At 41.0% G+C, this 16960-nt stretch overlaps 1 protein-coding gene across 2 annotated transcripts in view; it reads right to left on the reverse strand.

The window, feature by feature from the left end:
• LOC122549153 (14-3-3 protein beta/alpha-1) overlaps positions 1–11039 on the reverse strand; it is a 28852-nt gene extending 17813 nt beyond the window's left edge. The window contains exons 1-2 of one of the 2 annotated variants that reach the window (XM_043688498.1): positions 10908–11039; positions 9724–10178 (exon numbers count right to left, since the gene is read on the reverse strand). In XM_043688498.1, the coding sequence (XP_043544433.1) occupies positions 9724–10017 (294 nt within the window). In that variant the 5' untranslated portion in view covers positions 10018–10178; positions 10908–11039. Of the gene's footprint in view, positions 1–9723; positions 10179–10484; positions 10646–10907 lie in introns of those variants that run through there. The other variant, XM_043688499.1, reaches the window with a different exon arrangement.
• Between the last annotated feature and the right edge of the window lie 5921 nt (positions 11040–16960).

Here is a 16960-nt window from a genome sequence, read left to right on the forward strand (position 1 = left end):
GTAGAAGTGACCTGTACAAGAAGGACGGATTGCACCTAAATTGGAAGGGGACTAATATACTGGCAGGGAAATTTGCTAGAACTGCTTGGGAGGATTTAAACTAGCAAGGTGTGGGGGGGGGGGGGGGGGACCCAAGGAGATAGTGAGGAAAGAGATCGATCTGAGACTGGTACAGCTGAGAACAGAAGTGAGTCAAACAGTCAGAGTAGGCAGGGACAAGGTAGGACTAATAAATTGAACTGCATTTATTTCAATGCAAGGGGCCTAACAGGGAAGGCAGATGAACTCAGGGCATAGTTAGGAACATGGGACTGGGATATCATAGCAATTTTGGAAACATGGCTCAGGGATGGGCAGGACTGGCAGCTTAATGTTCCAGGATACAAATGCTACAGGAAGGATAGAAAGGGAGGCAAGAGGGGGAAGTGGCATTTTTGATAAGGGATAGCATTACAGCTGTGCTGAGGGAAGATATTCCTGGAAATACATCCAGGGAAGTTATTTGGGTGAAACTGAGAAATAAGAAAGGAATGATCACATTATTGGGATTATATTATAGACCCCTCAATAGTCAGAGGGAAAGTGAGAAACAAACTTGTAAGGAGATCTCAGCTATCGGTAAGAATAATAGTGTAGTTGTGGAGGGAATTTTAACTTTCCAAACATTGACTGGGACCGCCAAAGGTTTAGATGGAGAGGAATTTCTTGTGTATATAGGAAAATTTTCTGATTCAGTATGTGGATGTACCTACTAGAGAAGGTGCAAAACTTGACCTACTCTTGGAAAATAAGGCAGGGCAGGTGACTGAGGTGTCAGTGGCCTGCGACCATAATTCTATTCGTTTTAAAAATGATGGAAAAGGATAGACCAGATCTAAAAGTTGAAGTTCTAAATTGGAGAAAGGCCAATTTTGATGGTATTAGGCAAGAACTTTCAAAAGCTGATTGGAGGCAGATGTTTGCAGGTGAAGGGACAGCTGGAAAATGGGAAACCTTCAGAAGTGTGATAACAAGGATCCAGAGAAAGTATATTCTTGTCAGGGTGAAAGGGAAGGCTGGTAGATATAGGGAATGCTGGATGACTAAAGAAATTGAGGGTTTGGTTAAGAAAAAGGAGGAAGCATGTCAGGTATAGACAGGATAGATCGAGTGAATCCTTAGAGTATAAAGAAAGTTGGAGTATACTTGAGGGAAATCAGGAGGGCAAAACAGGGACATGAGATAACTTTGGCAAATAGAATTAAGGAGAATCCTTAATATACAAATATATTAAGGACAAACGGGTAACTCGGGAGAGAATAGGGCCCCTCAAAGATCAGCAAGGTGGCCTTTGTGTGGAGCCACAGAAAACAGGGGAGATACTAAACAAATATTTTGCATCAGTATTTACTGTGGAAAAGGATATGGAAGATATAGATTGTAGAGAAATAGATGGTTAAAGGTGGATAAATCCCCAGGACCTGATCAGGTGTACCCGAGAATTCTGGAAAGCTAGAGAAGTGATTGCTGGGCCTCTTGCGGAGATATTTGTATCATCAATACTCACAGGTGAGGTGCCAGAAGACTGGAGGTTAGCAAATGTGGTGCTACTGTGAAGGGCAGTAAAGACAAGCCAGGGAACTATAGACCTTTGAGCCTGACCTCTGTGGTGGGCAAGTTGCTGGAGGGAATCCCGAGGGACAGGATGTACATGTATTGGGGATAGTCAACATGGCTTTGTGTGCGGGAAATCATGTCTCACAAACTTGATTGAGTTTTTTTAAGTAGTAACAAAGAAGATTGATGAGGGCAGAGCAGTAGATGTGATCCATATGGACTTCAGTAAGGCGTTCGACAAGGTTCCCCAAGGGAGACTGATTAGCAAGGTTAGATCTCATGGAATACAGGGAGAAACACCAAAATTGGAGGTGTAGTGGACAGTGAAGAGGGTTACCTCAGCTTACAACAGGATCTGGACCAGATGGGCCAATGGGCTGAGAAGTGGCAGATGGAGTTTAATTCAGATAAATGCGAGATGCTGCATTTTGGGAAAACAAATCTTAGCAGGACTTATACACTTAATGGTAAGGTCCTAGGGAGTGCTGAACAAAGACCCTGGAGTGCAGGTTCATAGCTCCTTCAAAGTGGAGTTGCAGGTAGATACGACAGTGAAGGCGGCGTTTGGGAGGCTTTCCTTTATTGGTCAGAGTATGAGTACAGGAGTTGGGAGGTCATGTTGCGGCTGTACAGGACATTGGTTAGGCCACTGTTGGAATATTGTGTGCAATTCTGGCCTCCTTCCTATTGAAAGATGTTGTGAAACTTGAAAGGGTTCAGAAAAAATTTACAAGGATGTTGCCAGGGTTGGAGGATCTGAGCTGCAGGGACAGGATGAACAGGCTGGGGCTGTTTTCCCTGGAGCGTCGGAGGCTGAGGGGTGACCTTTTAGAGGTTACAAAATTATGAAGGGATAGATTGGATAAATAAAGTCTTTTCCCTGGGATCTGGGAGTCCAGAACGAGGGTATAGGTTTAGGGTGAGAGGGGAAAAGATTATAAAAGAGACCCAAGGGGCAACTTTTTTAATGCAGTGGGTGGTACGTGTATGGAATGAGATGCCAGAGGACGAGGAGAAGGCTGGTACAATTGCAACATTTAAGAGGCATTGGATGGGTATATGACTAGGAAGGGTTTGAAGGATATGGGCCAGGTGCTGGCAGGTGGGACTAGATTGGGTTGGGATATCTGGTCGGCATGGACAGGTTGGACCGAAGGGTCTGTTTCCATGCTGTACATCTATGACTCTAAATCACCATGAGGGAAATCCTGGGAAAAATGATTAAATGTAAAGGATGACAAGTCCCCAGGACCGGATGGCCTCCAGCCCAAGTGATGGTTAAAGCAGCTGCTTGAGGTAGAACCATTAGTTATAACATTCCAAACTTCCTTTGATTCTGGAAGTGTCGCAGCAGGTTGGAAAATAGATGTTTATTCAAAAGAGGGAGATAAAGCAGTAAATCTACTGGCCAACTTTCCTAACATCTACTATTGATCAAGTCCACTGAAGTTATAGCAGCATACATAAAGTCAATGTTGACTGCCTGATCACAGCTTTGTGAAAAATAAGATAGTATTTAGCTAAATCAACTTTGGGAAAGTAACAAGGTAGATGAAGGGAAATTTGAAAGTGCTTGGATTTCTGAAAAGGTACTTTAAAATATGGCAAAAATTGTAATATTTTAGCATGGATAAAAGATTCATCAGCTAACGGGAGGTACAGGGGCACGATAAATGGGTATTTTGTATGCACCTAAATTGTGGAGTGCCACTGATGTAATCTTTATTTACAATATCAGTGATTCAGATGAAAAGGACTAAATAAAAAATTGCTAAAAATCACCAATGGCACCAAAGATAGGAAACTAAGGCAGCAAAGGAGAAAATCTGCAAAGGGTTAGAGGTTAAATAGGCTAAAATATGGCAGACACAGTATGTGAAAGAAACTTAAAATGGAGAGATTGCAGAATTCAAATGGTACAGAGGGATCTGGGTATCCAGGAAAGGGTAGAATGCAGATGCAAAATGTTGACTAAATTGAGGTGGGAATGGAACAAATTAGGGACATCTTACTGCTTATGTACAGGGCATTTGTGAAGACTGCATCAGGAGAACTATAACTGTATAGTTTGTTGCATTTTTTAAAAAAATGAGATGATAGAAGTTTAAGGTTTACTTGACATACCTGGAATGAAGGAGTTATGAAAAAAACTTAGACAGATCAGTTCCCCTCTTGGGGATTTGTTAGTACATGCAATTACCTTGCGGGGAGGGGGGAGGGGGAATTTGATGGGCAAAGGAGTCCAGGGCTTTGGAAGGGAGGAAAGTGAAGCAGACCACAATCACAAAAGCCATGATCTGACTGATGGGCATAAAGGACTTGAAGGCCGGAACGGCCTGTTCCTGCTCGAATCCAAAGACCCATGTCAGCAGTTCTATAAAATTGTAAACATCTTTGCTTGGACTTTTTTCAAACATTTAGGACAAGTCAAAAGGCCACACTAGTATTTCACACAGAAGGTTCAGTTGGTTTAATTAATTTGGTAGAGGGAGAGTGAAGAGGACATTCTATAGATCTTAGTAACATACAGCTCCATATTGTATTCCTTTTTCATTTACTGGCAAGTAGAGAAATTTACTGATTGCCACCTAGCGGTCTCCAAACATGTATATTCATATTTTTCAAATGGAAATTGCACTCATCATATTGAGTTAGGAATAAGTGGCCAGTTCGAGATCGTAAAAGTAACATACCTACATTCCAATTAGATTTTATTAGCTATGATATATGCTCAGCTGTGTAGGTTAATATTAAAAAGGCCATTTGGAAAAAATATTGCAAGGTCAGCCATGGATTGCCAAGTTGAGTGTGCATTGATATGGAATAACCAAGGAATCAGAGCTTGTGCATATAAATAAATGTTTACAGCACAGATGACTATAGGGCCCCTGAAATAGTCCAAACTTCTGCTCAAAGAATTTCCAGCCAGAAAAAAAATTGACTATCCCCAACTTGCCAATTTCAGCATCTTCCCATCACCAGTGCATCCATTCTTTGTTTGCCTCCACCAAAAAAAAACTTACACTTGCTCACATTAAATTGTATCACCCAATGGCCAAAGTCATGGCCAACGTTCTATGCTTCCCCCCAACTTATGGGCAAATACTTCCAAGAAATTGTTCAAACAAATGTGATATAAAAATATAACATGGATCCACTCTGAACAGAATTTATACTACAGTTTCAGTAACAATTCTAGGATGTACACTGCACATTAGCACAAAGACAATTCTCATTTTAGACATTTACCAGCATTTAAAAAGTGTGGAAACAGGCTGTTCTGCCCAACTCCAAACACATTCACCATTTATTTCTGTAGTTGTTAATCTGCTTAACCACTCCATCACATCAACTCCTGTACCCATAATAAAATGTTAAGCATCATCTTTTCTGGTGCTACCCATTGTAATGGTCATCTTCATTCTTCAGATCAAGGAGCACTGCAACTGTTTTAACAAGCACTTTGATTTCTACAGGACCTTTCACAACATCAAGGAGTCATAGCATTTTCTATAGTCAATGATGTTCAGCTACTGTAGAAGAAGACCACACCAATTTGCATGAGAAAATCCTACAACAGAATGAGATGTTTTTGGTAAGTTGGCTGATGGAAGATAGCTGCCAGGATGGCTTCAGAAATAGCACCACGTAATCTTTTACATGTCCACAAGATTGCACCAGGCTTCTATTTAACAGCCAAAGACAGTTCTGAAGAGTCTACCAAATTCAAATGTTAACTGTTTCTCTCCTCAAATGCTGCCAGATCGGAGTTCCTCCAACATTGTTTCAGATTTCCAACACACCGTATTGTCTTCAACTTAAAACAGATCTGCCAACACAGCTAAAATTCAAAAGATGAAGGCATTAGCTATCCATAAGATCTGCATTACTTTAAAGAAAAAAATTAACCAATGGCTCTTTACCTGCCTCACCTAAGCCAAGCTCAAATGTCAAAGATTGATCAGTTCAGTTGAAAGTGCCACTGCTATCCACTTCCCCAGTTACTGAAAGGCAGCACAATCACCTGTACTAAAGCCATTCCTCTGAACTTGGCATCTAACTCCTAGACTATATTCAAAACAGAACAGGAGAATACAAAAGCCACCTGAGCACCTCTGCTGTTGACAACTGTCAAGCTCAACCAACCACCTACCCTTCATCTTCAAAGTCCTTAAATTTAAATCAACTTTCAAGTATCAAATACTTCCATCGCTATGAATTTTCACAATACAGTGGCACAGGAGGACATCCAGTTTGTCATGGCTGCGCTGGTTATCCAAAGGAGCAAATCATCTCATGCAATAGTTCTGCTCAATTTTTTCCTTTTCAGATAGTGATCTTTCTCAAAAGCCTCAATGGAAAGGCTCTCCACAAATCAGTCCATTTCCAGAACCTATTCGCAAGTGTTTATGTTCTTTATGCTTCATTGCTTCTTCTACTAAGCACCCCAAATCTGTATTCACTTATTCTTAATTCTTCCAATATAAGCAGCTTTCCACAACTTTGTCCAAACACAAGGACATAAAATCTCCTATCAAGTTTCTATTCTACAAAGAAAAAAAATCCCAACTGTTCCATCAGTGGAAGTGAAGCTCCTCATAATGAGAGCCACTTACACAACTTTTCTGCATTATACTTTCATAGCCTTCTTGAAACCAAAGCCCACAACTGATACAATATTCTAGTTGTGGCCACACCAGTGTTATGCGTGGGTTTAACCAAAGTCCGTGCTTTTCTACCCTATTAATAAGACTAGTACGCTGCATGAATTCTCTCCATTAGCCCAACTCTTCTTAAAAAGACTTTAAAATCTACCTGTAGCCAAGCTTACCTTAGTTTGTCTTACTTTGACTCAACATCAAGTTGGGTTTCACGCTACCCCAAAACTATGGGAAATATTCAATGAAGTTAAAAATACTATATACAGAACTGCAATTATCTGATCAACTATCCGAAGTTCAAATTATCTGAACAAGATCAAGGTCCCATAAAAACGCTATCCATTATCCGAACAAAGTACTCCCTGCCCATTTTGTTCGGTAAATGCACATATTGAAAAGGCGAGTTTCAAGACTGCAGTGAAGTTGGGGTATATCAATCTTCAAAACCTGGATAACTGCAGGATTGGCAGATACACAAAGCAAGCTAGCTCTATTTTACAGAACTAACCCAGAGGTTTCAGAACAGGGAGTTACTGTAATGTGTATATGGGAACATCCAAAATTAGCGTCACACTATATAAAATGTTTAAGTGAATTGCTTAAAATTGCCCCAGCTTGGGAACTAAGGGGGGAAAAAAAAAATCTATCTGAATTCAGTATTTTGGTTAAAATTGCAAGATTTAGCCAAACTCATGGCTGAGAAATCTCACTATGAGTATAATTTTACTTAATTCAACCAAGATTCTTGGTCTTAGTTACAGATAATCCAAAGTAAAAACAGCAAGTTCAGCAAGGTAATAAAAAAAGATTCACCAGATGTCAGTCACGACTTTATAAGTGTCCTCAGCATGCAGCAAAAAAAAAAAAAGGAAAAAAAAATGCTAAGAAGGAAGCTGGTAGAGGGGTGCCAAATAATATAGCCCCATAAGTTGATTAACATTTACCAAGATTGACAAGCCCAATTTCAAGATTTAACCCCATGTAGAATTTAGGTTTGCTCAAAAAAACTCACTCATTTGAATTTTTAAAAAAGCTGATTTAAGAGCACATCAATGCAGATAGATTCACCAGAATAATAAAGTGGCAGTTGCAACTGCACAGAACCCAATACTTTAAGTGAACTGAAAAATTCCAAGTTTTCACAAAGGTTAGCAGAAATTCAGAACGCGTCAAAAAGGTTACAAAAGTGGAGACCATTGAAATTTAGTAACCAAAAAAGCTTTAGATACAGGTATTAAATATTATGAACCAACAGTAAACCGGGTTGAGGTGCATATTAGACATTGTTTGATCGAATCAGAGGGTGGCCTAGGGAAGCAGAAGAAAGCTAAGCTCAAGCTAATTGGCTAAATGCTACAACAGTGGAACCAAATTATTTTAAATTACTCAATACTTAATCAGTATTCTTTTTCAAATTTCTATTTCAGTAAGTTTAAAGATGCACAAAATTCCTCCAAGCAGGAAAACAAATGAAAACACCAGAATCAAATAATGACAAATCTTTCAATAACGGTGGTCAAAACAACCTGTAGCTATGAAATCAAAAATAGAATTCTTGCTTGGCTACTGTAACAAACATTGTTTAAGACCACTTTCTTCGAGCCAAGAAAAAACAGAATAATTATGACAACCAATTTGAAACCTTATCTGAATGATGTAGCTAAGAATCAAGCAGTGCTTTCCTAGGTGCTGTACTAATCAAAACAGCATCTAAAATGGTACAGTGTTAACCAGAAACTTTGGCTAAGCATAACTTGAAATTTGCTCAACATACTGAACATTTGTTTTACTATTCTAGCTAACAGTTGATTTCAAGACTTTTTTTTAAAAAGCGCAATAATTAAGTTATACATGAACACAGCATTTTTTTTTAAAAAAGTGCCAATGAGCCACAAGCCAAATGCTGTCACTAAATGGGGTTTTAAGAAATCCAAACTACATGTAATTGGCAATTGCATTGTTCCAGGTTTAGGTCCAAAGCAGCATTAATCATAATTGCTTGAAACTGAACAGCAAGAAACTAAATTAGAAAACAAGTAGTATTGTCAGCCTGTGTACTAACTCCTCAGATCTTCTGAAATCGCAGATGCAAGTGTCTAGAATTAGAACTGATAGGGAACTTGTTGGTTAAGTCTTCAAATGTCTCCTCACTTTGCAAGTGCTGCAGTTAGCTATTGAAAATCGATTCTAGCACTACATATTACAGCGAAAATCAGGGATAATGCAGGGGAAGCAGCAGGAAATGACTTCATGATGCAAGAATTCCTGCCTATCTCCCCAGCTGCAACAACAACCCTACAAGGAAAAGTTCACCTGAATCCTCTAATAAAGAAACGAGGCAGCTGCAAAGTCACCTCCCCTATCCCCACCCTTTCCCAGATTACAAACCAGTGATTAAACAAATTAACAATTTGCAATAGCTCCCTAGCCGTAATAGCCCGTTGTCACAACCATTTCTCTTAGGGTGACTGGTAATCAGCAGCTTTCAAAGACTCCCAAACCGCCGAACCCAGCCAGTAAAACAGTCAAACATTTCAAAAATAAAACGCAACCAAGATGCGAGGTTAAACAAGGAGGTAGATGTGCGTGTACATAAACCCAATCCGATTAAATAGCGAAAGTATCATCGCTAGGGTCGAGGCTCAGGTATCTAATTTCTTCCAAAAAAAGGGAAAAACATTTGAATTGGAGAAAAGCAAGTAAAGCGTAAAACCATGGCCGGGAGGCGGTTTACTGCAAGGCCTGGACCAGCAGCAAGACGAAATACTGGCAACGCCCAAAACGAACTGGCTGCGTTTCATTCACCTAATCCAGAATCTCCCCACCACCAAAAAAAAATCTAATATCGAGCCCAGCATCAGGTTTCTTGCAGGAACCGTTAAATTATTAGATTGACAGGAACAAGGTCAAAGCGGAGACAAATAAATGCTGCGGTGGCTGGATAATAAGGATTGTAACATCTCACTTCCCCACCCCCGCCCTCTGAGCTGGATTCGAAGATCTCACTGAACCACCGCAGATTTCCTCCATTTAGAAAGGGAAACGAGACGGTAGAGGAGAGACAGAAATTGAACATATAAAACAACGCAGGCCGCAACATTTCCAGACCATTATACGAAATCGAAACTAAGAAGTCGCCTGTCTCCTCCCTTTACCCTGAAGAAAATCAAGAACCCCCTCCCATTTTGAGGAAAAAAATCAAGATTTAATTAAAATACGAGGGGTGCAAGATTATAAATGGCGACCTGCCCTGTGCCTTAGATGTTTTAAGTATATAAAGAAATGCAGATAAGTTGATGGGAGAAAGGATTCAACCCTCCACCTCTTTTCTCTCCCCCCCCCCCCATTGATACTCGAATAGGACAATGAATATTTAAGATAAATTTCGGCAATGTAAACGCAAGTTTACATCCCACACCAGGGGGTTATGTAAACCCCTTTTCCTCCCCCCCTCCCCCTTCCTCACCAGTACATCATTGCAGATGTCCCGCAGCTCGGCCTCGATTTTCTCCCGGTATTCCCGGGCCATCTGCTGCTTTTTCTCGTTGCTCTCGGTCTTCTGCTCGATGCTGGAGATGACCCGCCAAGAGGAGCGCCGGGCCCCGACCACGTTCTTGTACGCGACCGACAGCAGGTTGCGCTCCTCGTTGGAGAGCTCCAGGCCCTGCTCGGTGACCGCTTTCATCGAGGCCGCCATGTCGTCGTAGCGCTCGGCCTGCTCGGCCAACTTGGCTTTCTGCACCAGCTCGTTCTTGTCCATGTTGGTCCCGGAGGTGGGGATGAGGAAGAGAGTGAATTCGTGTACACGAGAGAGAGAGAGATTGGAGTGATTGAGCGAGAGAGGGGAGAGAGAGAGAGAAAGAGGGAGGGGAAAGGAGGATGGTCTTTTCTCTCGTCTCGGTCTGGCTTGGCTGTCGGTCTCTGAACAGTGTGCAAAAAAAATGGAGGGGGGGGGGAGAAAGAAAGAAAAATGGTTACGACTTATCTTAATAAATCAACCAGCGTGAAGATAAAATACCTCCTATCCCATTAGAAATAAAGACTTTACTAGTTGGATACTCATACCTATGGAAAGATTTAATTTATTTTTAAAAGCTCATGCTATTAACCGATAAGATTCGCCCTCCAACCCACGCCCCCCACCCCACAACGGGAGGAGGGGGAGTGAAGAAAAAGGGAGATAGTTTTTAAAAAAACGCCCCAATTAATAACTGGAAAAAAACGTACCGAGCGAGGAGCGAGCAGTGCCCGCCTCGGTATCCGGGACAATATTATCGGTGGGTCGTGTGGATGGAGGAGGAGAGGGAAAGAGGAGGGTCTCCACTTCCCCTCAGAGCTACCGGGGGGTGGGTGGGTGGTCAGTTTAACAACCCGCGGGGGCCTGTACCTTCTCCCTCTCTCTCCCCTGGTCTATGGAGAGCCACACAAAAAGCGGCAGCTTCCCTCCTCCTCGGCTCGGCCCGCCCCCGGTACAAAGCCTCCATTTACCGACTATCCGGATTCTTGTTTTTTTCTCCCCCACCCCATATCTACCTCCTGAATGAAAAAACAATGAGGATCCAAAAAAATACACCCGCCGCTCGTGTATACTGTTTCTGTATTTTTTCCCCCTTTTGACATTTAGATCTATCTCCCTCAAATTTATGATACCTGTGTCGGTCCAAGTGAGCCTCTAACGGTGACTCTGTCGCTAAGTGAGTGGAATGAGGAGGAGCTGCCGCCGATTCACTTCACTTCACTTCACACTGGGTGGAGCTGATTGGTGCGGGCGGGCGGGCGGGATTTTTTTTCCTCTCCCCCTTTCCCTCTCAGCTGATTCCTGAGTGGATTCTCCGGCCGCGACGGGGTTTCCTCCAATGGGCTGCAGGGCGGGATGACGTCAGGCGCTGCCCGGGCAACGGCGGCATGATTGACGTATTAAATCGATTATGTACATTAGAGGCGAGAAAAGGCGCTCTTTCTTTCTCCCCCCCCCCATCTATCTGCGCTGCAGCAATCTTGTCAAGCCCTCCTACCCCAAAATGAGTAATCCCCACCCACCTCCGTCTATCTATGTCTTGGGACGGAGCTTGTTGTCAAGGGATCTTGCCATTTTTTTGTGTCTTTTGCGCAATGGTACACGTGTGTCGAGATACAGCAGAGGGGCAAAGAGGGCACTTAACACACCCAGCAGTAAGCAGTATCACAGCTCTGAACAAACAATGCTAGGAGGGAGGGTTAAAGGCGGCTTGTTTAGAATGACAATTTTTCACCACCTCTCCTCGATGCACCGCAATCTTCTTAAGACGTTGCATAAAACAATGCAATAGGATCATGCATAATTTAAAAAGTAAGGCAGCTTGGACGTTGTGCAGGTGCCAGCTCCTTGCATTGAAGATAACATCCACCCTAATTCAATCCCCTACCCTGTTTTACTTGTGCTATGTAAACATTATTTTCTCCAAGCATTTATCTCATCTTTCCCCCACTCCGCCAACCTCTTCAATGTCATAACTGACTCAGCTCAATGGCCACTCATTATTATACATAACTATACCAATAATGCTCTGCATTACATTTCTCTAACCATTGATTTAACTTTCTGGTACTGTTTTTTTTGTTTCTTGCTTTCGATTCGCTGACCAGCAATAATCCTTCATTATGTGTCCTTTAAACGATTATTGTTAGATTCTCCTGAACTTTCTCTGCTGCAGCAAACACAATCCCAGTTTTCCCGTTTCTTGTGATAACTATAATTTGTCATCCTCGTAAATTTACAACATGGTGCCTAAAACACAACACAATATCCTACTATGGTTCTTCCAATGCGTGGTGCAGATATTAAATACCTTTATTTAAAACGAGTATGGCGTTGGTATTTTTGAAATTGATTTTTCCAACTGCAATGCTGCTTTTAAAGAATTTGAGTATCAGCATTTTTGATCAACTACTTTCACCCATCCAGGCCTTTTAGAAATGTATATTTAAATTTTTGAGTCATTTAGCAGGCTGTCTAGAAAAAATGATGCAGTATCTTTGGGCTGTCAACTGCTTTTACTTTAATCAGGCTTTTAAGGAAAACTCCTCATATAAAAACAAAAAAATGCTGGAAATACTCAGCAGGTGAGACAGAATCTGTAGACGGAAACAGAATGTTTTTATTTGTCCCCATGATATCTTAAGTGCTTCACAGCATTAAAGTACTTTTGACATAGTTACTGCTGTATACAGACACAACAGTAAGATTTCACAAACTAAATGAAATACACAATAATAATTTGTTTTAACAATTTTTCTCATTGATAAATATTAGCCAGAAAATCTATTCTTCCTGCTTTCTGAAATCCTATTGTTTGTGGTGAAGATAAAGCTGCATTTGCCTGTTTCCAATTTGACATTTGGAAGCTTTGCCACAATGTCATCTCACTGAAACAAGTAAAACAGAAATGCTCCAATAAGGCAGTATATAGGTTCATATTGCTGATTTCTACCTATTGCCTCTGAATTGTTGTCCTTTATAAAACTACAACAAGTGCTGAAAATAAGTATACTGCAACATTGCTTTATTTTGATTTATAGAGGCTTTTTAAAAAAATTAACTTGTGGGATGTAGGCATTTCGTTGCCTATTCCTAATTGCCCTTGACATTGCTGATGCTTTGAAAAGGTTGATCCTCTTACTTTATTTGTAGTCTAGTGCTTCTCTCATGTAACACTTCCTTTACCATCTCCACCCTGTTCCCTATCAACTTCACAATCTCAGGCTTCACAATCCTGCTTGCTTTTTTTGGATAATCCCATAATTCTTTCAAACTCAAGACTCCCAAGGTTTGACACCATTTTAAAACAGTCTGTAAACAAAATTATCCCAACATCACAAATTCACATTGGACATATAGTTTTTAAACCTAAAGCAAACAAACAATATGGGGTGAAAGCGGAAATAGGATACTGAGTAGCCATGATCACATTGAACGATGGAGCAGGCTTGAAGGGCGGCCAAATTTTTGATGTTGCTATGTTTCTATAGTTTTTGTGTGCACATTCTTTTTCAAAGTGTGCATTCACAATAAGCTGTATGCTCTGGATTTGGTTGTTATTCCGCTAATTAATTTGAAAAGTTTTCTTGAAAGATCCATCTTGATTTCCAGTATCCCATTTTCTCACTGTCCCAGCTACTGTGGTATCAAAGCTAAAGCAATTGATGCCATCACATCTACACATGCAAGGAGTTTCAAGATATAAATTCCCCGCTTTAAATGTGAGATTCATCCTACAGCTTTTTTTTCTTTTATCTATATTATGAACAACGTTATGGAAAACACTTTATTCCATGTTCTGGCTCTACAGCCCTCAAGGTGACTAATTCTGGGATGCAGTCCCTTGGGAGTGACAATTAAGCCACATTGCCAATGATAAAATTTAGCTGAGTACTTATTCTTCATGTATGATCATGTATGAACAAAATTGTGTTTGCAACCTTTTTGAATATGGTGGCATCTTACCCAAGCCTAAGTTAACCTATTCTTGCCAAACGTCAATAAATGGTGGTACTTTGAGTAGCATTTAATGGATAGCAATCACAGCAGGAACCTGAGTTGATGTTGTACTTCCAAGAATGCTGAGACAAGTTGCATATTGTCTGCATTGCTACTTTGGCTGAAATGGGCTAACTCAGCATAGATTATGGATCGAATTTGGGAGCGATCTAATTTAGTATTGCAGATGTACAGCTGATCATTAAATTCATGAGTGGCAGGATACTCTCCTCAAAAACAGAAGTAAGAAGTTTAGCTAACTCCCTCCAACTATTTAAATGCATAGGTCCTATTACTGGGGTCATTATATGATTTAAAAAATAGCAAAGCTGCTAATCCTGGATAATTAAATGATCATAAATGTGACTGATGTTTTTGGGTAAAGATGTCAATGGACAGGGAACAAAGAAATATTGAATTGAATTGAAGTATAGATCAACCATGATCTACATGAATGGTGAGCTGACCTGTAGAAGTGAACACACTTATTCAGTTCTCAAGATTTTACATTATTGTACATTCTTTCAAATATATTCCCCCTCCTCACTTTGATAATGTGCTTTGGTATGGCAGAAAACATTTACAAATGCTTAACAGACATGTAAATCCAAGAAATGCCAAGCTAAAGGACCAAAGCTTCATTAAGAAGTTGGAAGAGGGAGGTATAGAGACATAAGTTTTAGAGGGGGAGTTCCAAACAGTAGGGCCTAGACAAATGAAAGCTTAAAAGCAGCAAATGTAAGGTGAACAGTTAAGGGCATGAGCAACAGTTCAAAATTAGATATATAAAGAAGATGGGGGTAGGGATGGTAGCGGGGATACTGAAATATGGCGGAAGAACAAAAAGAAGGTATTTAAACACAAGGATACAAACTTAATTCTGGGGAACTGAGACTCAGTGAAATTCATTGAAGTGAGATGTGATGAACAAGCAGTGCTTGGTGTGGAATGGGATGTTTGACAGAGCAGCATTCCAAACTCAGATAGAGACCTGATTGAGAGTTTCAGTGGCAGATGGGCTGAGAGTGTAAAACTAAAGGAATAAGAGCATAAATTTAGCCAGTTTAAAACTTTTAAATCTTTTTTTCATGCTCAATTTACTTAAACTGTAACTGAATATCACCTGACTCCAAGTTTTCACTACCCCAGAGTACCTGGTCTCGCTTGTATTTCTACTAAACCCAAATGCTATGCTAATACTTAAATTATGTTTGCCTTCTTAGCTTTAGCAGAGAAAGCCAATATCCAAGCAACTTGATTTTGAGAAGTTCACTTCAGACCATCAGGGACAAATTTTAGGAAATCCTTTAGAATTTCCAGTGCCATTTTTTATTTGCAGTAAAGCTAATATTTTCTCTCCTGTTTTCACTTACAGATACCACACCCAAATCCTTGTTGTTGCGGTTTAAAAATAATCCAGACACAAGCCCCCAATCTCAAGTTATGACTCATTTGGGAAAGTGCTCTGATTATCAAGCCCCACCACTCCCATGGTCACCACAGAAGTAAATTATTTAATCAAAGCATGCAAAGTCTCTGATCTACCTGCCCAATGAAATCAACTTAACAGAAAACACTGACCAGGTTCCTGAATTTAAGAAGAACTACTTTTATTACAAGTAAGTAAACTCTAATTACAACTAAATAACTCCAGATTATCAACATATGGCTGTACAGGTTAAAACTCTGACTCCTTTGTAAAATCCTGTAAACACATAATGACATAGGAAGGGAAAAGGATGAGATTCTGAAGGGAGATTATAGAAAGTTAGGCAGGAATTTAAAAAGGAGGTCCTCAAGGGTAGTAATATCTGGATTACTCCCAGTGCTACGAGCTAGTGCGGGCAGGAATAGAGAATAGAGTAGATGACTGCATGGCTGAGGAGCTGGTGCATGGGAGAAGGGTTCACATTGTTAGATCATTGGATTCTCTTCTGGGGTAGAAGTGACCTGTACAAGAAGGATGGATTGCACCTGAATTGGAAGGTTACTAGTATACTTGCAGGGAGATTTGCTAGAGCTGCTCGGCAGGATTTAAACTAGTAAGGTGGGAGGGTGGTGTGGGACCCAGGGAGATAGTGAGGAAAGAGATCAATCTGAGGCTGGTACAGTTGAGAAGAAGCAAGTCAAACAGTCAGGGCAGGCAGGGACAAAGCAGAGAACAAGGTAGGACCGATGAATTAAATGCAAGAGACCGAACAGGGAAGGCAGGTGAATTCAGGGCATGGTTAGTAACATGGGTCTGGGATAGAGCATAGCACACAGAAAAGTACAGCACAGAACAGGACCTTTGGCCCTCGATGTTGTGCTGAGATTTAATCCTAATGTAAAATATAGTATCTTAACCTACGCACCCCTCAACTCACTGCTATCCATGTGCATGTCCAGCAGTCGCTGAAATGTCCCCAATGACTCTGTTTCCACCACCACAGTTGGCAATGCATTCCATGCATTCACAACTCTCTGCGTAAAGAACCTGCCTCTGATGTCTCCTTTATATCTTCCTCCTAATATTTTCAAGCTATGACTCTCGTACCAGTCAATCCTGCCCTGGGAAAAGGTCTCTGGCTATTGACTCTATCTATTCCTCTCAATATTTTGTACACCTCAATCAGGTCTCCTCTCTTCCTCCTTCTCTCCAGAGAGAAAAGTCTGAGCTTATTCAACCTTTCTTCATAAGGCAAGCCCTCCAGTCCAGGCAGCATCCTGGTAAACCTTCTTTGCACCCTCTCCAAAGCCCCTGTATCTTTCCTATAGTAAGGCGACCAGAACTGGACACAGTATTCCAAGTGTGGTCTCACCAGGGACTTGTAGAGCTGCAGCAAAACCTTGCAGCTCTTAAACTTGATCCCCTTGTTAATGAAAGCCAAGACACCATATGCTTTCTTAACAACCCTATCCACTTGGGTGGCAACTTTGAGGGATCTATGTACTTGCACACCAAGATCCCTCTGTACCTCCACACTGCCAAGAATCCTGTCTTTAATCCTATATTCAGCATTTGAGTTCGACCTTCCAAAATGCATCACTGCATTTATCCAGGATATCATAGCGATGACAGAAAAATGGCTCACGGATGGACAAGACTGGCAGCTTAATGTTCCAGGATACAAATACTACAGGAAAGACAGAAAGGGAGGCAAGACAGGAAGGGGAGGGGCATTTTTGATAACGGATAGCGTTATAG

The sequence above is a fragment of the Chiloscyllium plagiosum genome, chromosome 4 (genome assembly GCF_004010195.1).
Source record: "Chiloscyllium plagiosum isolate BGI_BamShark_2017 chromosome 4, ASM401019v2, whole genome shotgun sequence".
In the NCBI taxonomy this organism is placed as follows: Eukaryota; Metazoa; Chordata; class Chondrichthyes; order Orectolobiformes; family Hemiscylliidae; genus Chiloscyllium; species Chiloscyllium plagiosum.